Source organism: Pelodiscus sinensis, chromosome 22, assembly GCF_052426305.1.
Source record: "Pelodiscus sinensis isolate ZL-2025 chromosome 22, ASM5242630v1, whole genome shotgun sequence".
Taxonomy (NCBI): Eukaryota; Metazoa; Chordata; order Testudines; family Trionychidae; genus Pelodiscus; species Pelodiscus sinensis.
In genome coordinates, this window is record NC_143073.1 from 11,587,755 (window position 1) to 11,610,528 (window position 22,774).

At 55.1% G+C, this 22,774-nt stretch overlaps 1 protein-coding gene across 6 annotated transcripts in view; it reads right to left on the bottom strand.

Moving 5' to 3' along the window:
• ARHGAP30 (Rho GTPase activating protein 30) overlaps positions 1–22,774 on the bottom strand; it is a 60,110-nt gene that overhangs the window by 15,193 nt on the left and 22,143 nt on the right. For 3 of the 6 annotated variants that reach the window (XM_075908135.2, XM_075908133.2, XM_075908130.2), the window contains exons 3-10: positions 22,139–22,283; positions 12,164–12,246; positions 10,601–10,708; positions 8,711–8,838; positions 7,884–8,055; positions 6,693–6,793; positions 4,596–4,673; positions 2,473–2,961 (exon numbers count right to left, since the gene is read on the bottom strand). In XM_075908135.2, coding sequence (XP_075764250.2) covers positions 2,473–2,961; positions 4,596–4,673; positions 6,693–6,793; positions 7,884–8,055; positions 8,711–8,838; positions 10,601–10,708; positions 12,164–12,246; positions 22,139–22,283 — 1,304 coding nt within the window. The remainder of the gene's footprint in view (positions 1–2,472; positions 2,962–4,595; positions 4,674–6,692; positions 6,794–7,883; positions 8,056–8,710; positions 8,839–10,600; positions 10,709–12,163; positions 12,247–22,138; positions 22,284–22,774) is intronic. The other 3 variants (XM_075908131.2, XM_075908136.2, XM_075908134.2) reach the window with 3 other exon arrangements.

Sequence of the window (22,774 nt, forward strand, 5' to 3'; positions counted from 1 at the left end):
TGGCTCCCTGAGTGCTGCGATTTTTGTTCCCCAGGACACACTTCCCTGGAGGCTTCCCCTGTGAACCCTTCCTGGAGGCTTCCTGCAGGGAATGGGAGCAGCAGGAAGCTGTGTTACACTGTGCCTGCCATATGGCATAAAAACATGTGCCCCCCCACGCTCCTGCCCCCCCACCTCCTCACTTACCCCCCCCCCACCAGACAGCCTGCCCCCAGCCCCTTGGCCAAAATCCCTCCCTGCCCCCTGCCAGACACCCTCTGCCCCCTGGCCAAAATCCCTCCTTCCCTCTCCCCCTCCCACCCTCTGCCCTGGCGCCCTCTGGCCCGTCCAGGCAGCCAGCCCCCGCACCCTCACCCCCTCCTACACTCCACCTCCCGTCCAGATCCTGCACTCCCATGTAAATGTCAAAGCAACGTGCGAAAAGATGCAGCAGCAGAAGTCCCATTACATCAAGTCTGTGAGTACAATGTCTCATTGATGCTATTATTAATCATGTCAATTCTCAATAATATTACGTTGTATATTTCCAGTCATGCAAATGGGCACTCATACGGCTCTTTGTCGACCCCTTCTCCTGAATTTTGATGCAGTTTTTCTCTTTGGTTTTAAAAGGTTGCTGACCTCTGGGATAACAGGAAGCTGCCTGCCAAATTTGGTGGTCCTAGTGCTTACCATTCAGGAGGCATTCTTGAAAAACAGACAGACAAACTCTCCCAGATACACAGTAGATTGATAACAGGTGGGGAATTTTTAATTTGGACAATGCCCCTGTTAGTTCTGTTACTTTTTGGTTATTAAAATTCTAGTGACTATTTAAGGCAATTTGATCATGAGCCTGGCTAAAGGCTTAGCAAACCGACCTCCCCACAATAACTTCAGGAGCTCGACCTACGCAGTGTAACACAGAGAAGAGGAAGGGGGGATGTGACCACAGACTGTAAGTACCAGGGGAACAGGTAACTGGTTCTTCAGTCTAACAGCCAAAGTTCTACCATGATGCAAAGGCTGGAAGTTGAAATGGGACAATTTCAGACTGGAAATTAGGCCTGCATTTTAACATGCATGCACAGCTAATGGTGGATTCTCCATCATGGACAGCTTTTATCAAGACTGGGTGTTTCTCTAGGAGCTGCTCCAGGGATTATTTCGGGGCTGCGTTTCACATGTGGTGCGTGTGTTCAGGGGCGGCCCGAGACGAGCTGCCGGCAACTGGCGCCCTTGGCGGAATGCGCGATTGGCACCCCCGCATCCAAAGCCCTCAATGGCAGTGCGTCAGCATTGGGCACCCCGTTTAATGCAGCGCCCTAGGCGACTGCCAAGTCGGCCTATATGCACAGGCTGCCTTTGGGTGTGTTTGGCTGCCTGGGGTTTAACAACCATCATAGAATCATAGAACTGGAAGAGATCTCAGAAGGTCATCAAGTCCAGCCCCCTGCTCTAGGCAGGACCAATCCCAACTAAATCAAACCGGCCAGGGCTTTGTCAAGCCGAGACTTAAACACCTCTAGGGATGGAGACTCCACTACTTCCCTAGGTAACCCATTCCAGTGCTTCACCACCCTCCTAGTGAAATAGTTTTTCCTAATATCCAACCTGGACCTCTCCCACCACAACTTGAGACCATTGCTCCTTGTTCTGCCATCTGTCACTACTGAGAACAGCCTCTCTCCATCCTCTTTGGAACCTCCCTTCAGGAAGTTGAAGGCTGCTATCAAATCCCCCCTCACTCTTCGCTTCTGCAGACTAAACAGACCCAACTCCCTCATCCTCTCCTCATAGGTCATATGCTCCAGCCCCCTAATCATTTTGGTTGCCCTCCGCTGGACCCTCTCCAATGCGTCCACATCCTTTTTGTAGTGGGGGGCCCAGAACTGGACACAATACTCCAGTTCTATAACCCAGAGGCACTGAAACCATGGAGAAAGGGCAAGAGACATATGCTCTGCAGCCTTAGCTCCATCAGGTGGCTTTCAGCTCATGCGGTAGTGACATGTGGCTTTAGCCCCAAAGGTCCCAGGTTCAATCTCTCCTACCCCCATGTTGCTTTACACTTAGAATTCTTTCACTTTTTCACCCATAGTTCAAAGCTCTTTACTAAGCTGGCTAAGCACCATTGTCTCCTTTCCCCAAAGGGGGGCAACAGAGAGGGGGATTGAATGCTGGTCTTCAGGGGAGCTGGGATTTCAATAAGTCCAGGACTTCGAGCTAGGTCTCTGGACTCCCATTCTCCTGCTGTAGCTACCTTTGGAAATGCAGCGCTAAAGCTGAGCTCGACAAAGGCATGTAAGTGCCTAATTCCCCATGGATGTTAAGCACCTAAACACCTTGGAGGGTCAGGCTGTGACTGGGCCAAAATCACCCACCAGGTGAATGGCCAAATTAAGGACAGTGGCAGGACCGGGCACGACAGGACTCTCCACTCAACATGGGCCACGCTTGTGAAACAGACCCGAATCCAAACCGGCTGCTTACCCATGTGATCGTCTTTGGTGAGGGGGATCTTAGCGCCCAGTCCATCCTCTGCTTCTCGCTCCTTGGCCGAGTTCTCCAGCGCCTCCTTGTCTAAGGAACAGTAGCTCAGGGCCGGGCACTCCAGCCCCCGGGTCAGGCGGGACAGGGTGATGTTGGAGGTGATATGGAACGGGACGGTGACCGAGAAAGGGACGGAGATATGGACCCCAGCACACTTCTCTGCCCGGTTCCGTGCATTCTTGGGTGAGCGGCCCTGTGGGACGCCCCCCACCAGCGAGGCCCGGCCAGCTTTGGGGGTTGTGGGCTCTGATTTGGTGTTGGCTTCACCCTCAGACTCCAGCATTTGCTGCCCTTCCTCGCCCTTGAATTTCCCGTCGGGATGCTCTTCTGACTCCAGGAAGCTCTCGTCCCGGGAGGAGGGGCTGTCGAAACTCTCTCGACGCTGGAGGATCTGCTTCTGTGACCTCTTCCTGCCCAACCTGGCATCATCTAGACATATAAGAACAGCCATATTGGGTCAGACCAGTATCCTGTCTGCTGACAGTGGCCAATGCCAGATGCCCCAGAGGGAGTGAACAAAAACAGGAAATCAAATGATCTCTCTGCTGTCACCCATCTCCAACCCCTGACAAAGAGAAGCTAGGGACACCATTCCTACCCAGCCTGGTTAATAGCCATTGTTGGACCTAACATCCATGAATTTATCTAGCTCTTTTTTAACCCTGTTAAAAGTCCTGGTCTTCACAACATCCTCTGGCAGGGAGTTCCACAGGTTGACTGTGCGCTGCATGAAGAAAAACTTTCTTTTGTTTGACACAAAGGGGGAGACAGATCAGAGACCTGAGGGGTGAGTAAATGCATCCACCCTGCCCGTGTTCAGGAATAGGATAGGTGTAAAAAAAAAAAAAGGGTGTGTGTTTGGGGTAAGAGAGATTGCAGATGCCCTGCTCCCCGTTACTAAGCCTCTGTGAAAGCTGCGATGTCACCGACTATGGAGGAATCACTCCATTAGCCCAATACCACCATTTTCACAGTATTCATTGCAGCAGGAGGAGCAGCACAGCAGTCAGAGCTGTCGGCGTGTGGAACGCAAGCGGAGTGGCGGAAGTGGGGATCTGTCCACGTCTGGCTTGTGCTTGGTGCCGCTCGGTGTCCCGCACAGCAGGAGTCTGGGGCTGGATGGAGGCACTCGGCCCGTGCAGGTGATGTCACACGAGGAAACCTCCAGGAATACATCCATTAAAAACTGGCAGCCCTGGCTGCTAGAGCAGATCCCCAACCACACGAGCACTGGTCAGGCTGCGGCAAGCAGGGTAATTTCTGGCAGCGTTCTGGGCAGCCTTTCCTGACTGATGTTCAACTCTATGCACCTACGTTAGTGTCTTGGGATCCAGAGCAATAAAAAAAAGCAAACGTCTAGGTGAGAGAGTGGGACTGTAGATAAAGAGTCCCTGTGGACAGAGGCTGCTTTGCAACAGTGTCCTCTGCCCCGCCCCATGCTGCTGCATCTCAAATAGGCAGCAGTGCGGAGGGGGAGGGGCACAGGTGGTATCGTGCAGCTGATGTGGGGGGGAGAAACTGGCTTTTAAGCTTCCTCCCCCAGCACCGGCTCCTGCCTGCTCCCCCCCCCCCACCACTGCCTCCATAGGTAGCAGCAAGGTGGGGGTTTGGTGGGTCTGTGGCGCCAGCATGCGTGGGGAGCCTGCTTGAAAGCTGGCTCCCAGTGTATATTGGCTCCCACCTGCCCCCTCACCCTCTGTGCTGTTGCCTCTCTATCAGAGCCAGCAGCATGGTGAAGGGGAGGTGGATCCGCTGCTCATGGGGAGCCGGGTTTTAAGCCAGCACCCCATGGGCACCGGCTCCCGCTCTTTCCCCACCCCGTGCTGCCTCTGATTCAGAGGCAGCAAGTGGGGGGTGGGGGTGAGAAGAGTGTGTGTAGTTGACAAAATTAACCGATAAGACCAGGCGATAGGATAAATCATTTACACGTGGACATACCTAATACAGAGACCCATAAGGGGTGGTCTAGGGAAACTGATTCATGCCTTGGCACTGGGGGATGGGCTAGATGAAGTTCCTTCCAGCTCCCCCTTTCTATGACTCCCTGGGATTTCTGCACCTACCCTCGTTAGCATCCGGCATGGAGCTGAGGGAGTCCATGCTTTTGGCCGGGCGCAAGCTCACTTTAATGGATTTATCATCTGCAAAAGAAACAGAGATGAACAGGAGTGAACGCCCATCAGTAAATCGATAGACTCTCCGGGTACGTCTACACTACAGCTGCTAGAGAGTCACAGCTGTTCTGCCGTAGTGCCATAGCGCGGATGCTTCCTACTCTGAAAGGGGGTTTCTGTTGCTGTAGTTAATCTACCTCTCCAGGAGGCGGTGAAAGTAACTTACAATTTCTTACAGGTACTGTCTTATTGAAACCCGGGTCCCTGCCAGCTCTTTCAATAGCTCCCTGCTGGCTTTTGCCGCAGATCACCCAGCTCTTGCCGGAGTTGTGCGCCAGGGTGCACCCTCTTCCTTTCACCTCTGGCAAGGGCTACACAGAGGGTCAGGTTGATGAAACTCCGGCACTCAGAGTACGTCTACACTGCATGGGTATTTCGAAAGAATTATTCTAAAATAGCATGTCTACACTGCAGGGAAGCCTCAAAATTAGTCCGAAGCAGGCTTCTCTAATGTAGACGTGCTATCTTGATTTAGAGCCCCAAGAGGCACCAGGGTGGAATAACTTAGAATGGAATAACTTATTTCGAACTAGCAGCAGTGGAGCGTCTACACAGGCCTATTTCGAAAGAGCTATTTTGGAATAGGTGTTATTCCTGGTAGAATGGGGTTGACAGATTTCAGAATAAGCCATCTTATTTCGAAATAACGGAATGGCTGTGTAGACGCTCGCATTGTTATTTCGAAATAACTCTAGTTATCTTGCACTCATGGTGCAGTGTAGATGTACCCCCAGAGTGCAATATTTTTCACTACTGTGAACGACACAGTAGACCTGGCCTGAGACGCCAGACGGCAGGAGGAGCTGCAGAAGCAGCCAAAGTATGGATTGCTGCACAGAGTGGGGTTGGGGGCAAAATGGGTCTGGGCTTGGATCACCCCTCCCTGCAGCCAGGCCTGGCCCAAGCCATTTTGGCGCTCTGGGCCCTGCCTCCGGGTGCACAGCGCATGCGCAGGCTCGCCCCCAGGACGCACAGGCCCGCCTCCGGGAGCATGGCGCATGCACGGGCCCGCCCCCAGGATGGGTGAGCGGACGCACGGCGCATGCGCTTCCCAGTCAGCCCAGCCAGCGCTGATGGTGTGCAGCCCGGGGCGGGCTGCGCCTGGCCGTGCAGGGCCCTGCAGCTGCAGGGAGAAGGGCACTGCTGGCTGGTGCTGCAGAGGTTAATACGGCCCCCACCCTGGGCGGACACTGCAGCCCGCCAGGAGCCGGGCACTCCCCGTAGGTTGGCGCCCTGAGCAGCTGCCCGGCTAGCCCACCCCTTAGCCTTCAGCACCTCATGGACCTATAGCTGTGTTGGGGAGACCTCCCCCAGGAATGTATCGATTTCACCCGAGTGTTTGATGAAAAATTATCAAAATGCTTTGTGTGGAGTTTACGGCATTGCGTTGTGTTGCACCGTGTTATCAGAAACAAGCTGTTTCACCTTATCAGAAAGAACTGCTTGGATATTTCCAAACTGATTGTTTTCCCCCAAGCATTAGGGCAGGGTGGCCAACCCATTTAACAAACGGAGTAAAAAAAAAAAAAATTAAAAAGGAGGATGCCCCTTTAAGATGTCCACCATCTTGGGTGCCATTTTTAAAACCCTGCAGCTCCGACCCAGTAAGCACAGGGAAGCCGGGGTGGAGCCAGTGGGGGGCGGGAGCCATTTTTTTTGGGGGGGGGGGAGACAAAAGTGGCTTTGGGAGCCACACTTTTGGGGGGCAAGAGCCACATGTGGCTGAAGAGCCACAGGTTGGCCATGGCTGCATTGGAGTTTGTGGGGAATTTCAAAATTTCAGCTTTGTTCCAGTTTTGGGTGGAAGGAGATTCCGACAGGTGGGGATTTCCCATGGGATGGCTGCTGAGTTCCAGGTGGGGCTATTCCTGACAGCAGAGGCCAGTCATCCTGGAAGATCACCCAGCATTTCAGATCAAATTAACCACCCGTTCTCCACAGCTCTCGCCCATTCCTTCCTCACTCAGTTCTCTTCCGCCCCCGCACCTTTCTCCTCCGCCTTGGCCAGCTTGCGTTTGGAGTCAGCGCTGGATCTGCCCAGGTGGAAGATCGACCTCCATTTCTTTGCCTTCAAGGATCCTTTTCTTCTGTGAAGAATGGCAGAGGTTGGAAAGGTACGCACCGGCCAAGATGGAGGTAGCCCAGGTCTGCAGGATGTGGGCGTGCATGCACCCTTGGGCCCCGTTAGGATATATCAGAACTGCCTGGATGTAGATTGCTTTCCATCATGGTCTGTGGGGGTGGTCTGTGTCTGCCCCCTTTGGAGCTGTGCTAGGCCAGTCCCTGCATATTTCATGGTGTGTGCATGGGCACAGGTGTGCATATAGTGACTGTCCCCCTCTAGTGACTGGAGCGTATTGAGGTTACGTGTCTACGAACAGAGCAGGGCGATTCACCAGCCATTTGCCCAGCTGGCACAGACCTTGTTTTCCATTTCTCCTCCTGCTTGTCCCTCTCTATGCATGGGGAGGGACCACTGTTTCCGCTAATCTTGTCCATCCATGAGTGGATTTTTTCCACCCATGTGCGGAATAAATTTGTATGTGCACAGAGACGTGTGTAGACGTGCGCCACCAATAGAAACACAAAACCTAGCTAGGGGCACTCTGCTAACCAGCTGGGCAGCATGTGAATTTCTCCTGAGTGGCCGCACAAGCACACCACCCCCTGGGAACACTGGCAGGGACCATCTCCCCAGAGAATCTGGTGCATTAGAGCACAGATGATGTGCGAAAGCATCTAGTGCTCAGTGCATGTCCTCAAACCAACCCCTGCCCTGCTCCTGGGACCCATCTGCAACGGGGTCACTGGGGATTAAACCCAGGCACCTGGTAAAGCCTGAGAGTGTCTATATTAGCCCCCTAGTTCAAACTAGGGAGGCTAATGTAGGCATTGGAAGCTGCAAATGAAGCCCGGGATTTAAATATCCCGGGCTTTATTTGCATCTTCCCGTTGGGACGCCACGTTTGACTGCCATGTGTAGCCGCGGGCAGTTAGTTCGGACTAAGGGGATTTAAAAATGGCACCCGCCCGGGAACATGCAAATAAAGCCTGGGATATTTAAATCCCGGACTTCATTTGCAACTTCGAATGCCTACATTAGCCTCCCTAGTTCGAACTGGGGGCTAGTGTAGACATACCCTGGCAGAGAAGAGAGAGGAAAGACAGAGCCCGTACTTGTGTTCGTGGAGCTCGATGATGGTGTGGTAAGGGCGGATCTGCGGCGGGCCGTCCCCTTGGTTCAGCATGGCAGGCAAATTGTAGGACAGGGTCTGGCAATCGGGGTGGATTCCTGGAAACCCCAGGCCGGACAGAAGGAGGGATTTCCGGAGGTTCTCACGGTCACTTCCTAGGATGGGGAAACAAACACCGGGATGATTCAGTGGCTCTCGGGGCTGGGGGTGGGCACTAGCGTCGGCCAGCAGGGAGCCTCGGGTACAAAGACAATCGCAGACCTTGTTAAAGCCAGTGGGAGCCAAACGCCCTCCTTTAGGCAAAGGAGAAGACGCCTTCCAGACCCTTTGCGGAGTAAAACCAGCTGGTGACAAAGGGAGCGACCAGCCAAAGCGTTAAGCTGCACGTCCAGACTGGAGCTCATGCAGGTAGCTAGCCAGGCTGAGGGTAGCAGCTGCATGCTGCGGGTGTTGAAGGCAAAAAGCCAGGCAAAGCAATTTTGAGTGGGATACAGGGAGGAAGCAGAGAAGCAGGGCTTCTTGGGCACAGAGCTGCTGGAGAGGCAGACATGGGGATTTCTGAGCAAGGAAACTCCCTGCCGTTGGTTATTTCTGCCATGGCAGGAGTCTATGGACGTGCTCCGTAAACAAACACGTTTCCACCAAAGAACGTCCCTGCCCCATAGCACTGATCCCTCCTCCCACTGCGAAGAGCCCACACATTTTGGCGACCCCATTGGCTGGGCCTGCCAGTCTCCCTCCACAGAGCAGGTGACCTGGTGGTGGGAGGGCCCCAGAGCACCAAGGGCTCAGCACCAGGGCGGGACCTACCACAGAGAGGGGCATTTCCAAAGAGCTGCTCCACGTGGGTGAGGATAAACTCCACGACTATGGACTGCACCCGCACCTCCATGAAGGCAGCTGTGCCGTTGAACCCAGAGGCTTCGATGTCCTTCGACCTGGAGGGGAGGGACGGAGAGGCATGGCTGAGCCGCGGACTCAGACCTGGGGAACCACCGGGGAACACCCCCACCAGAATCCAGCCCCCTCTTCCATCAGCCATGCCAGGAGCAGAGATCCTGGTCGCTTTGTGGTTTGATCTGGGACTAGCGTTCTGCTCCAGGAGTCACAACCCTTGCACGCGGGGAGAGGAGCAAAGAGAGAGGGGTGCAACTGCCTGAGCATTTGGGGGGGGGTCACGGGCCAGTGTCGGGGAGAACGGGGACAAGCGGGATTCCTGCTCTAATAGTTTCTGTTATATCGTTTAAGAGTTCACAGTTTAGAAAGAAATCACTGGAAACGCAGAGAGCTCGAGCAGTTGCAAGTGTCCATTTATTCCATAACACACAACTAACTAGAACCAGCCCAGATCGGCTGGGCTGACCCCTAGCGACCTAACTCAGTAACTATAACAACAACAACAACAAGATCTATATCTACAACAACCCAATACACAACAGTTTCCTCTTCCCTTCCCCTACCACAGTGGTTCCCAACTGCCAGGCCGCAACCCGCAGCCGGGCTGTAGACTTCTGACAACTGGACCTCAGCAGCTCTGGGGGCTGGGACTGGGGTACACCTCTCCCGCTGCAGCTATTGGGAGAGGCATGTCCTGTCCCGCCTCAGCCAACCAGTGCCGGGCGGAGGAGGGGTCTCTTCTGAGCCACGGAAGAGAGCTTTGCACGGAGCCCGGCACTGAAGTCTTAGAGCAGCCATGACCTGGGCAGCAGCACTCAGCTGACATCTGGGAGGCAGCGAAGGCTAGGTGAGGGGGGCGGGGTAGGCACTGGGGGGTCTGGGGGCAGGTCTAGTGTTAGGGAGTTCTGGGGGCGGGGCTAGTACTAGCTCTAAGGAATGGGAGGCTCTAAGAGGCAGGGGGCTGACACTGGGGGGGGGCACTGGGTCATGTGGGGTGGGAAGCTGGCACTGGGAGGCTCTGGGTTCGGGGCTAGTAGGGAGGGAGGCTATGGGGGCAGGGCTGGCACTGGGGGCTCATCTTGGGGACTGGGAGCTGACATTGGGGAGGGATCTGGGGGGTTGAGTGCAGTGGGGCTCTGGAAACAGGAGGATGGCACTGGGGAGCGGGTCTGGTGGTGGTGGGATCTAAGGGGTAGGGGCCTGGCACTGAGGCGTTTGGGATGAGGGGCTGGCACGGGGGGGGGGGGGATCTGAGGGTGGGAGGCTGGCCTGGGGGGGTGTTGGGTGCAGGTGACTCTGAAGTCAGTGGCTGGCACTGGGGGGTAGTGGAGGGGTGGGGGGCTCCTGGAAGAAAAGCTGGCACCTGGGACTCTTGGGGCCTGGGCTTTTGGTGGACCAGTAACATTTTATTTGCATATTTGCATATTCATTATTCACATGGTGAATATGCAAATATGCAGATAAAATGTTACTGGTCCTCCAAAAGTTTGTGACTGGGTTTGACGATCCCCGGTATAAAAAAGGTTGGGAACCACTGTCCTACCAGATCCCCCACCCCACTTCTCCCCAGCCTCCCTTCCTGCCCCTGCCCCACCCCCATCTCAGTCTCTTTAGGCTGGTGTCAGACTCACACTCCATCCCCAACCCTCCCAGCTACAGGCTCCAGGTAGCACAGAGCCCCGCCCCCTTCACCCAGGAGCCCTAAGTCCTCCCTGCCTCTGGCTCTGTCTGCACAGCATGACCAAGCAACCGGAGTGCCTGGCCCCGGCCCTGCCCCCCCGGCTCCATGCAGCTGGCTCTCACCTGAGCAGGTTGGGCGCCCAGACGATGGCCAGGTTCCTGGCGTGCATGTTGGTCTGGGAGCTGTAGGAAGCCATGCGAACCAGATGTCTCATCAGAAACTCCAGGGTCCTGCGGCAGCCGTGAAAAGAGGAGACGACACTCGCATGAAGACGGCACAGAAGGAGGGATTCAAAATTCTGGTTTGGAGACTGGTGCTTCACAGGGAAGCCAGGTGGGACTGGACCCAGGCCCATCTAGCCCAGTGTCCTGTCTCTGACAGTGGCCAGCACCAGGCACAACAGGGGAAGAGGTAACAACCCCATAGCAGTGGCTGTGGGACAGTCTGTCCCCCCTTGTCCCACCCTGGTCTCTAACAATCTATCAGTGATCACACTGAATAGTCCTATCACCTAGATCCTGTCCAATCCCTCCGGGAATCTTTTGAGTTCTGGGCATTCGTGACATCTTGTGGCAGTGAGTTCCCCAGGCCGATCACACGATGCACAAAAATGTATTTCCTTTTGTTAAGTTTTGGATTTCCCACTTCCCCGTAACATTCCCTGTCCCTTGGTCTTATGGTATGAGACAGGAAGAATGGAACCCCCCAGGCTCCCTTCTTTGTCAGGTCCCCTCTCTAAGGGAACTGTCTTGACTTCATCAATGCTTCCCATAGCAGAGCGTCTGCCTGTCCTGGATCGTCCCATTGCCTAGGTCTGCGCCGTCCCATCTATGGTGGGGGAGTCCCAGCCTGCACATCACTAAATGGGCAGGATCTTTTATCCACAGCACACGCAGCCCTGGTTATCACCTGCACCCCACAGCTGGATCCTGGCCGATGGAGAATTTCCCTGGCACTAACTGTGGAGAGGCTCTTAAGGAACCACACACTGGTGGCAAAAGTTAGAACAGCCCCATGGCTGTTCTAACCTCAAGGCTGGAACAGACCCACAAACGGACCATGGAGCCAGCCAGACCCACGTCACAGCCCAGTGCTGAGCAAAGGAAAGCTACAGCAGTGGAGCCAGGTGTGTGGGGAACCACAGCCCCCTCAGATCAGCAGCCAGGCTTCAGGGGCTGGCAACAGAGGGGAGAAGCCGACCGCTCCACTCCCTGCTTGGCCAGAGAGCTGCTAGGCCTTCCACTGCTGCGGCTCTCCTTTGATAGGATGGAGGCTGCAGGAGAGGCCCATGCTGCTGCCACGGCCCTGCCGCCAGGCCAAGATCCTGAGATCCCAGCTAGGCAACAGGCCCAGGAGCAGTCTGAGTTCCTGGGCCTCCCCTCCACCCACCCCGCTTCAACCAGAGCCCACGGCAGGGGGAGGGACAGAGAGCAAGGGGCTGAGTCTGGGGGCTGACTCAGGTGTCTAGTGCTGACATAGCAGATTGTGGTGATGGATACCAGAGTCAGGTTAATTCCCAGCCCCCCCACCGGAGCCATAGGAGGGGTGTCCAACCCTGGGTCTGGGACTAATACCCAGCCAGGGGAGCCCTGACCACTGTCGATGAAAGGTACCCGACTGGCAGCCTGGAGAACACAGGGTAAGGGCAGGCCAGGCAAGCATGGCCCCCCTCCTCCCACAGGTACCTGTAGTGTGGGGATGGCAGCTCCTTCAGCACCTCTTTGATTTTCACCAACCGTCCCTCCTCCAACTGGATGGCCACGGCCTCCTGAGAGAAAAGCAAGAGTCCAGATCCAGGCGTTGCTCTCTGCTCCCCCACCATCCTCACAGCACGTCCCAAAGATGGGATGGGGGCGGCCGCAGGCTCCCCCCTGCAGCTCTGGACCAAGGATGGAACCCCGGGCTGCCATGACTCAAACACAGGGCCACACTGAGCCTCACGCCTGGAGCGCTGCGATCTTTCCCTTTGCCCACTGACCCACCTCTAGCTACCGTGCTCTCACTCAAAGGCATGGCCCAAGCCTCCGCCGACCCTCCATGGCTCACAGCCTGCCCTCGCTGAGCTCAGCATATGGCTCCTATGGGTGCATCAACATGGGAGCTGGGGCTATAAAGCTGCCAGAATATACTCTCACCTGGGACTCCAGGTGGGTACTTGGCAGCTGCCCCCTCCTGCCACCTGTGCTACTGCGGCCACCTGGCTATTTTTATACCCCAGCTTGTTCCCAGCTAGCTCCTGTGTCTGCCCAGCTGGAAACTACTCCAGCAGTGCCAGTGTAGATATACCCTTAGTCACAGCTTGGTATAAGAACATGCCTAAGCAACCCAGCCTCCTACTGGCACCCCAGGTCCCTCCCTGACAGGATCCAGAGACACTCGGTGGATTCCAGAGGCTCAAGAGCAGCCGGAAACAGGAAATTGGGAGCCAGATTCAGCTATGCAGCCCAGCCTCCACTTCCAACCCCCTTCCAGTAGCCAGGGCTCTCCGGAGCTGGCCAGGCACCTCTGCTTCACACAGAAAACGACACCAGGCTCTTTTTGCAGCTCAGCAAACGCCCTGCCCCACGTCCAGGAGACTCTCCAGTCCTGCCCAGCCTGGAGGCCCAGCTGGGATACTCTCTTCTCCGGCGAGGACACAGGCACCATTCGTTTTGTTTGTATTATGGAGTGTCCAGAGTCCCCCCGCCCCTCAGTCTCGCTCCTACTGGAATCGATTTACTCGCGAACGTTTCTATGGCTTGTTTGGGGGCAGGGGCCTCCCCGGAGATACCCGCTGGGGCATCTCTCAATACTTCAGCAAGTCAGGAACAGAGGGGGACAGTCCCTAGCACCGGCCATTAGGGGGTGACGGGCACACCCACGTCAGCAGCGATCCACGGGCCTCTGCAGTGGGTTGTACGGGCCAAAGCACAGGCTCCCTGCACCGCATTGTCCATCACCCCTGCACTCCAGGGTAACAAAGGCTGTGGCTGGTGGCAGGTCTAAGGGACCGAGAGTATCAAGCGCAGAAGCACAATGACTAGGATTGCCAACTTGGGAATAGCTAAGCTAGGGGCGGGGAACCTTTTTTGGGTGGGGGGGGGGGCCACTGACCCACAGAAATATCAGTCAGGGGCTGCAGACAAGCAGGAGCGGCTTGAGGCCGGCTGTGGCAGCTGGCGCCCCAGGCGGAAGGCGTGATCGGCGCCCCCGCCTGCATGGCCGTCAATGGCCGTGACGTCATCATCGGGCACCCGGATGCCCCGTGACGTCATCATCGGGCGCCCCGAGCCGGCGGCGCCCTAGGCGACTGCCGAGTCTGCCTAGGCTCACGGGCTGCCCCTGCACCCAAGTGAGATGCAACAAAACAAACAGCAAACCCTCACCAACATGGCCCCCGACTGAGAAGGAGAAAGATGCCCCCCACATTCCCCTCACGCCAGAGCCTAGGGGGGCCCATGCTAGTAGATTTTGTGCGCTCCAGCCCCGCAGGCTCCCCAATCCTGGGGGAGAGCCCTGAGCCTCAGGGGATGGATCCAGGCAAGCTGGGGCCTTAGTGTCCCCACCCCTGATTTAAACACTGGACGCTCCAACCAGAGGGCTGGCGCTTCTCCTTCCCGGCTCCTTCCCCATGAAGCTGCACCCCTGTCCTACCTCTTTCCCCAGCCCTCACCTCTGCCCTGCTTTTCTTCCGAGGTCCCACTCCTGCCCCTTCCCCTTGGGGCTCCACCCTGCCTCTTTCCCTCTCCCCTTCTCGCTCGCTGCTCTCCCCCTCTCCCCACACCCCCTGCATGGGTCGGTAGGGGCTTGTCTCCAGAGCCAGAGGGCTGAGAGCTGCAGCTGCCCGATGCAGGTAAGAGACAGCCCCAGTTCAGCAGGAGCTGGTGCGGGTGATGACCTGGCACTTCCCCTGCCCACACTAACCAGACTTTGGGTGTCCGGACAGTAGACCTGATCAGACACCGTCAGGTCCTCCTCTTAGCCAGGCTTTCTAGCCGAAACCTGGCCACCCTAAGAATCCCACAGAGCAGAGCAGCCTCCCCGCAATAACGCCACCGACACAGTGAGACTTTACCATAAAAGTGCCCTCCGAGCCCCGGATTCGTGACATAAAACCTCCCTTCCGGAACCATATTGGTACATTAGAGCGGGCTCAGAGAAACTCATGAGAACGATTCCTGGTTTAGAAAACCTGCCTCGTGGCAAGAGACTCAGTCAGGTTACCTCAGCCAGGAGGAGGTTGTTGGGGTCACTGGTTAAGGGCTGTCTTGACCCCAGTCTGGAAGTACCTACTTGGGGAATTGGACAAACTGGGGTGGCTGCCTCAGGCCTCGCGCTTTGGGGGCCCCCCGGTGCCCAGACCAAACTTCCTATGGATGGGAGAGCCTGAGGGTTTACGGGGGCCTCATTAGGTGGGTGATGGGAGCTGGAGCAGCCCAGCAATCTGCTCCACCCTGCCTTGCTACCTGCTCCTGACCCGCTGCGCTTGGCTTCTCAGCGGCGGTGGAAGCAGAGTGTCTCGCCCCAGGGGGCTTTGGTTCCCACCACCCACGGAGGAGCGGAGTCCAGTGGCTGTGAGAGCAACATGGTGTGAGGGGGCAGAGCAGGCTTCTGGGCCTCTCCAGCACCTGCTGCCTGCGTAGTGAGTGAGTGGGGGGGGGGGGGGGAGATGGAGTAGGGGATGGGGACTGCAGCAGGGAGGAGAGAGGTTACCCCGGGCCCTGCAATCCCCTTGGGATGGCACTGGGAAACAGATGCTTGATCCCAGGCTCTTCCATCTAGCAGCAAAAGGTCGAACACGATCCGATGGCTGGAAGTTGAATTGAGACCAATTTGGACAGGAAATAAGGGGCACGGTGAGAGTAATTAACCGTTGGGTAGGAGATGCTTCATTGCTGACCCTGTCTAAATCGAGGCTGGATGGTTTTCTAACAGCTCTGCTCTGAGAACTGTTTTGGGGGCAGCTCTCTGGCCAGGGGGTCAGACGGGATAGCCACCATGCTTCCTTCCGGCTTAGGGATCTATGAATCCCCCCGTATGAGAGCCGGCTTTGCAAAGGGAAGAGTCTCTGATGATCTTCTCTGTGTTTTAGGGTTTTACCGTGCCCTTTAAAGAGATATAAACCAAACTTCCTTTCCTGTGTTGTGCTACACCCCATTAGCAGCCCACAAAGGGTTTTACAGAGGCACTCGTATCATTTGTCCTGGCTTTAACAGAAGGGGAAACTGACTTGCCGCGGTGTAGCCATGAGCAAAATCCAGCTTTGCAGAGACCCCTGTTGACATTCTATCATTAGTCCAGTGGTTCTCAAACTTTTTGGCCCACAGCCCAACCCACTGAATGCAAACCTTTCCGCCGACACCAGCCAGCCACCCTTGATGACAAAATGGATGCAGGGGAGGGTGCAGTGTCTGGCCGGGAGGTAGGGTGAAGGAGCAGATTGAAGGTGGGGGGTCTGGGTGGAAGGGAGGTGCAGGAGCAGGGTGGGGGTGTGAGCTCTTGGCGGGAGGAGTGTGTGAGGGGGATGGGGGGCTGCGAGATCTGGGGATGCGGGGCACTTACCAGGCTCTGTGCCTCCAAGGTACCGCCCTCCCACTGCTCCCATTGGCCAGGATTCCTGCCAATGGGAGCAGTGGGGAAAGCCTCCAGGCAAGCGCTTACCCGTGCTGCTGTTACCCCATCTGGAGGAGGGGGAGCAGCAGCAGCACGCGGAGCTGGATCCAGCTTGCGAGATTTGACCCCTCCCACAGCGGCAAGCTGGCGCTGAAGCTCCAACCTCGCGGGGGGTGGAGGGAAGCCACTGCAGAGAGGGATGAGCCCTGCGGCCCACCTGCAAGATGGCTGCAGACCACTAGTGGTCCACGGACCACACTTTGAGAACCACTGCACTAGACCAGCCCTTTCTTCATGCTCGTTGTGCTCTCTGTCTACTCGCTGCATCTCTCTTCGACTGGAAGCTTTTGTGGGCAGGGCTTGCCTCCTTGTTAGATGTCTGTATCCACCTCAGGCCTGCTGGGTGACCCTGGGTGCTGCTGTGTACCTCAGTTTCCCCAGGTTTACAACAGGAATTCTGATCCTGATCTTCCCTGGGGTAGGGGATATCACAGGCAGGGGAAGGCACTGCCTTTCCAAACTTCCAGCCTGGCCCCACCCACACTCTGCCCCTAGAGCACCTACTATAGGCCTATGGGGGTGGAATGTTGCTACCCCCAAGTGCTGGCCCTTCCCGCTGCCCTGGGGCTGGGGAAGCTGGGGCCACATGCCGCCCACCATCCCCATGGTGCTGGGGGAGAAGGGCTTGGGCAGAAGGGGCAGGATTGGGGGCAGAGTTCGGGGGGGAGGGCTTGCCTCCCCCAGATGCTTGCACCAAAAATCCTGAACATGGAGGAAAAAAAACAAAACAAACCCCCCCACACAAGCACACCCACACACCTGGGAGACCAAACTTGGTTCAGCAAACAAACAAACCCTAAGGAGACAAAAGCGGTGAGGAATCCTGTGGCACCTTATAGACTAAAAAAAAAAAAAAGGCACTGCGCCTTTAAGGATCCCCACACTCCTACCCCCAGCCCTACTTTCACCCACCGCACCTGGACCCTCCTTTGTAGAGCACTTTGAGATCGATGGGCGAAAAGCACCAGCTAAGAGCCAGGGATGATGATTCATATCAGGCATATACCATGAAAAATAGCAACATCGAGTGCCCATTACTGCTGGGCCTAACTGCCTGTGGTTATTAGAACTGAAAGAACCTTAAAGATCACCTGGCGCGTGTCTGTGCGCGTGGTGCTGGGACTTTTTGCAGTTCTCCAGCTCAGCTTTACTGTGTTTCAATTTGGGGCCTAGGCAGTTTCACTTTCTGGCTCATTCACTCAAGGAGCCTGCAACCCGGCCAAGTGGAAGGTCACATATGAACGAGTCAGCAGTGCTAGACTCATGGATTCCAAAGGCAGAAGGAACCACTGTGGCCATCTAATCTGACCTCCTGGATAACACAGGCCATGGGGACTTCCCCGAACTCATTCCTGCTCAAATAATAGCCCAATCTTCTAGTAAAACATCCAAGCCTGGTTTTAAAATGGCCAGTGAGGGAGACTCCTCCACAATACTTGGGAAATTGTTCCCTGGGTCAATTATTCTCACTGTTAAAAATGTACAGGCTATTTCCAATCTGCATTTGTCTTGCTTCAGCTTCCAGCCACTGCAGCGTGTTAGACCTTTTGCCTCTCGATGGAAGATCCCATTCTTCAATGTTTGTTCTTTGTGAACATACTGTACTTGCAGACCGTAATCAAGTCACCCCTTAATCTTTTTGTTAAACTGAATAACTTTTTCAGCCTAATTCCATTCAAGAACACTACTGCTTTGAGGGAAAATTATAAAACCGAAAGGGGAAAAATGGGGGCACACGGAGCCCCTGCCCTCTGATTAGCACAGCCACAGCTGTGCATCAACTTTGGGGAGTTTTCCTTTCCTCCACGTGAACATTTCATCTAAACCAAGACTTCAAGAAAACTTTCAGCGTCACAGAATCTGCATAACGTTTCTCCCATCTCTAATCCTAGCTCCTGCATAAGCATGGCCAGACTGGGTCAGATCAGAGGTCCATCGAGCCAAATATCCTGTCTTCTGACAGTGGCCAATGCCAGGTGCTTCAGAGGGAATGAACCAAACAGGTAATTACGGAGTGATCGATCTCCTGTCACCCATTCCCAGTTACGGGCAGACAGAGGCTAAGGCAGGCCTGCACAACTCGGAGAGCGGAGAGGGCCAATTACTCCAAAGAAAACAGCTGCGGGCCGCAAGTAGGGATGCTCTCTCAAAAAATATCGAACACGCGGGCTAAAAATTTTTGTCAAGCAAAAGCAAAAGAAAAAAACCCCCCCACACCATGGGCTCGTCTACACTGGCCCCTTTTCCGGAAGGGGCATGTTAATTTCAGCTATCGTAGTAGGGAAATCCGCGGGGGATTTAAATATCCCCCGCGGCATTTAAATAAAAATGTCCGCCGCTTTTTTCCAGCTTTTAGAAAAGCCGGAAAAGAGCGTCTACACTGGCCCCGATCCTCCGGAAAAAGTGCCCTTTTCCGGAGGCTCTTATTCCTACTTTGAAGTAGGAATAAGATCCTCCGGAAAAGGGCTTTTTTTCCGGAGGATCGGGGCCAGTGTAGACGCTCTTTTCCGGCTTTTCTAAAAGCCGGAAAAAAGCAGCGGACATTTTTATTTAAATGCCGCCGGGGATATTTAAATCCCCTGCGGATTTCCCTACTACGATAGCTGAAATTAACATGCCCCTTCCGGAAAAGGGGCCAGTGTAGACGTAGCCCATGCGTGTCTCCACTTGGCCCCTTGGCATTTGTCTCTCCTGCACCCTGCTCCTTGATGCCTTCCCCTTTCGCCTGACCTGCTCCCCTCCCCTCAGCACAAGCCCCTTCCCCTCCCCTACCTGGCTTCTGCCTTCCAGGTTGCAGGGCTGCGGAGCCTTTTTGAATCCGGCGGTCACCGGCCATGATGTCACTACGCCACGTCATGCCAGCATCCTGGCGTCTGCCGGCGTCCCGTCCTCTGGGTCGCTCCCTGCCTCCTTGTACCAGAGCTGCATGCAGGTAGCCCGGCAGCGAGAATCACCGCACTTCCCCCTCCGCCCAGCCAGCAGATCGGATGGGGCTGCGCCACCCGTAGTCAGCATGGGCCACACAGTGAGCCCCTGCAGGCCACATGCGGCCCTCAGGACATATGTTGTGCAGGCGTGGGCTAAGAACACCATCTCAGCCCATTCTGGCTAATAGCCATTGATGGACTATCCTCCATGAACTTATTTAGCTTTTTTTTTTTTTTTTTTAAGAATTCTGTTATAGTCTTGACTTTCACAATGTCCTCTAGCAAGGAGTTCCACAGGTTGACTGTGTGGCATGAATACTTTTTGTTTAGTTAAAACATGCAGCCTCTTAATTTCATTTGGTGACCCCTATTTCTTGGAAGGAGTCATTAACTTCCTTATTTATATTCTCCATACCAGTCATGATTTTATAGCTCTTGATCATATTCCCCCTTAGTCATCTCTTTTCTAAGCTGAAAAGTCCCTGTTTTATTAATCTCTCTTCACATGGAAGCTGTTCTATATCCCTAATCATTTTTGTTGCCCTTTTCTGAAACTTTTCCAATTCCAATGTATCTTTTTTTGAGATGGGACAACCACATCTACACACAGTATTCAAGATGTGGCCGAAGCATGGATTTACATGGAGGCAATATGATATTTTCTCTCATTATCTATCTGTCTTGTAATGATTGCCTAAATGCTGTAGGCTTTTTTGACAGCCACTGCACATGCATGGAGGTTTTCAAAGAACTCTCCACAAAGACTCCAAGTTTTCTGTCTGGAGTGGTAACAGCTAATTTAGACCCAATCATTTTATATACACATGGCTGAGATAATGTTTTCCAATGTGCATTACTCTGTATTTAACAACACTGAATTCATGGGCCTTTGGTGAAGGTAGGGCTGGGGGCTTGCCCACCCCTTCGACTAAGGTCCCACCATCCCACAGGAGCCAAGCCGCTTACCCCGTCCCTCCTCCCAGATGGAGGTGGGGCAGTGTGCTGTGTACCACCCACCACCATGGGGAGGGGGGAAGGGAGTGGGTGATGTGCAGCCCCAGTCTCCCTGAGCTGGGAGCATGGGGAGGGCAGGTGGAGAAGTTCCAGCGTCCCAGGCTGGAGCACCTGGGAGGGAAGAGAGTGCGCAACTCCAGTCTCCCCAGCCCTGGAGCACACGGGCCTTAAAATCAGGAATAAGGGACCTTTCGGAAAAGGCTTTATTTTCCGAAAGATCCCTGTCTAGACTGGCGCTTTTTTCCGGCAAAGCCCCGAGCTGGAAAAAAGAGGCAGCCATGTTCATGCAATTCCGACTTGTCTCATCTGCATCCCTTTTCCAGAAAAGGGGTGCAGTGTAGACACAGCCAATGAGTTAAACCCAGGCAGGAATACCATGTCTCCAAGGAATTTGGAGCATGAGAATGGACTGAACAAAGAGAAAATTGGAAGTAAGTAAAAGGAAAAGTGAAACTAGTTGAGTTCAGGGTAATTTTTCTTGACTTTGTGGTTTGGTTTGAATTGCGCTGTGTGAATCTATGCCTTTCCTCCCCCTTTACCATCTAAGTTCTGTTCTGTCTACAAGTAAATGCTTGATACTGTAATAGGGTGATTGTTGCCTTAAAGGTAGTAAGGACTAGTGGTCATCAATGCCTCTTCTATAGTGTGTCTCTTTAAATCATGGGATTTTTAGAATAGATAGAAACCTAGGACCTAAAGGGCACAGCAGAGAACAGTTGTTGACCGACCACTAGTCCTTATTGCCCCCGAAAGGGACCTTCTGCAGGCATGCATTGCCTCGGCCCTTTCAATCAGACAACTGTGAGTGCTGAATGGAACATGCACCTGTGGCCACGCGCAGGCCCAGGGGATACACAGAAACACTCTGATTTGTACACGCAGTATCGCTCACACCCGCCTGGGAACTGGCCCATCAGAGCGCTGGGGAGGGGGCCGGGCAGGGGGCCACCTGCTGCTGCTTTAATTCCCAGTGCTTCACCCCTGTGAGAACGAAGGAGGGTGTGAAATTGCCACAGCCAGCAGCCAAAACTGTCAGAGGTCTGTCTTCGCGGCCACTCAGCTGTTGCTCCCCTCTGCACACGACCTCCCTCACCTCAGTTTGGTGGTACATTAAACCTAGGCTGGCTGACCCAGCTGGGGTACAGGCTAAAGGGCCGAGCGAGGCTTTCACTGGGCTCAGAGCCACCCTGTCCATAGGACAAATCAGGGCAGCCATCCCAGGCCCTGTGCTTTTGGGGGCCCTGCAGCAGCCACTCCAAGTGTCCTACAGATGGGAAGGAACCAGGGATTATGGGGGGCTGGTGAGGAGTGACAGTGGGGATCACCCCCCTCCCCCCCCCACACACAGAGGCAGCAGGAGTTGGCACAGCCCAGCAACCTGTCCCACCCTACTGCACTGCTCTGCCGGCCTGCTGCGCTAGCGTCTCCGCAGCGGTGGGAAGTGGAACAGCCCGGCCCCTGGGTTCTCTGCTTCCCGCCGCCATGGGGAAGTGACGTGCAGCAGGCTGGGAAAGGAGGCACAGTGAGGCGGAGCAGGCTGCTCTGCGTCCTGCTGCCCATGTGGGGAGCGGAGAGGGAGCAACTCCTGCTGCTGTCGCATCAGACCCTCGTAATCCCCCAGGCCCAGTTGCTCAAGGGCAGGGGCACGAGGGAAGAGCGGGGCAGAGTCGAGACGGAGCTTGTGGAAGAGCTAGAGCGGGGGCGGGGCCTATAGCAGGGAGAGGCTTGCCCCAGGCCCAGTGCCCCCCTCAGAATGGCCCCACTGGAGCATGTAATCTCCCACTTTGCAGTGTGAACGCAGGCTAAACCTCCTGTGTGCTAAAGCCCTCCCGCATCTTCTCACAAGTCCCCCTGTGCCCAGGAGGGACAAGTCTCCCACAATGCACTGGGAGCAAACCGCTGCCACAGAGAGACCCGTGGGACCCCTCAGGGATGTGACACACATAAGCAGCGTGGCATAGGGAGGACACCGACAGGCGCTCCCCACCTCCACTGCAGTTTCCCATCACCGGAGTTAGCGCTGTGGTGGCAGAATCCCGGGAAGGCAGCCTGCAGGGACAGACTCACCGCGAACTTGTCATAGAGCTGGTAGGTCAGGAGAGGGTTGGGGAGCTCCCGGAAGTAGGCTTTGCAGAGGGAGCTGACGCAGTGGATGTCCTGCAGGTACACATCCTTGTTGAGATCGGGGCAGCGGTCACCATCGAACTCCTGCCTGTGAAGGAAGAGAGGGAGACATTGATTGCACTGGTGGGGAGGGAGACCAGACTGGGCCAGCTGGGGAGCTGCAGCAGGGCTTGCCGGCTTAGGTGGGACGTATTCCTGGATCAATCACCACACCGTCTACTCTATATTTGAGAGAGTTTGTCTGTGAGCGAGCAAGTCTGTCTATCCATCCGTTTGTTCAAGAACGCCTCCTAAATGGTAAGCGCTAGGACCACTAAATTTGGTACAGTATACGGCTTCCTCTTATCGTAACTTAAAGCAAGGGTCAGCCACCTTTCCGAGGTGGTGTGCCAATTATAGAATCATAGAACACTAGAACTGGAAGGGACCTCGAGAGGGCACCAAGCCCAGTCCCCTGCCCTCATGGCAGGACCAAGCACAGTCTAGAATAGAGAAGAAGCACCAAGATTTGTTTGCCAATCTTGTTTGCCAAGATTTAACCTCCTGACCTAGGCCATGCTGCTCTCCTGGGGGGGAGGC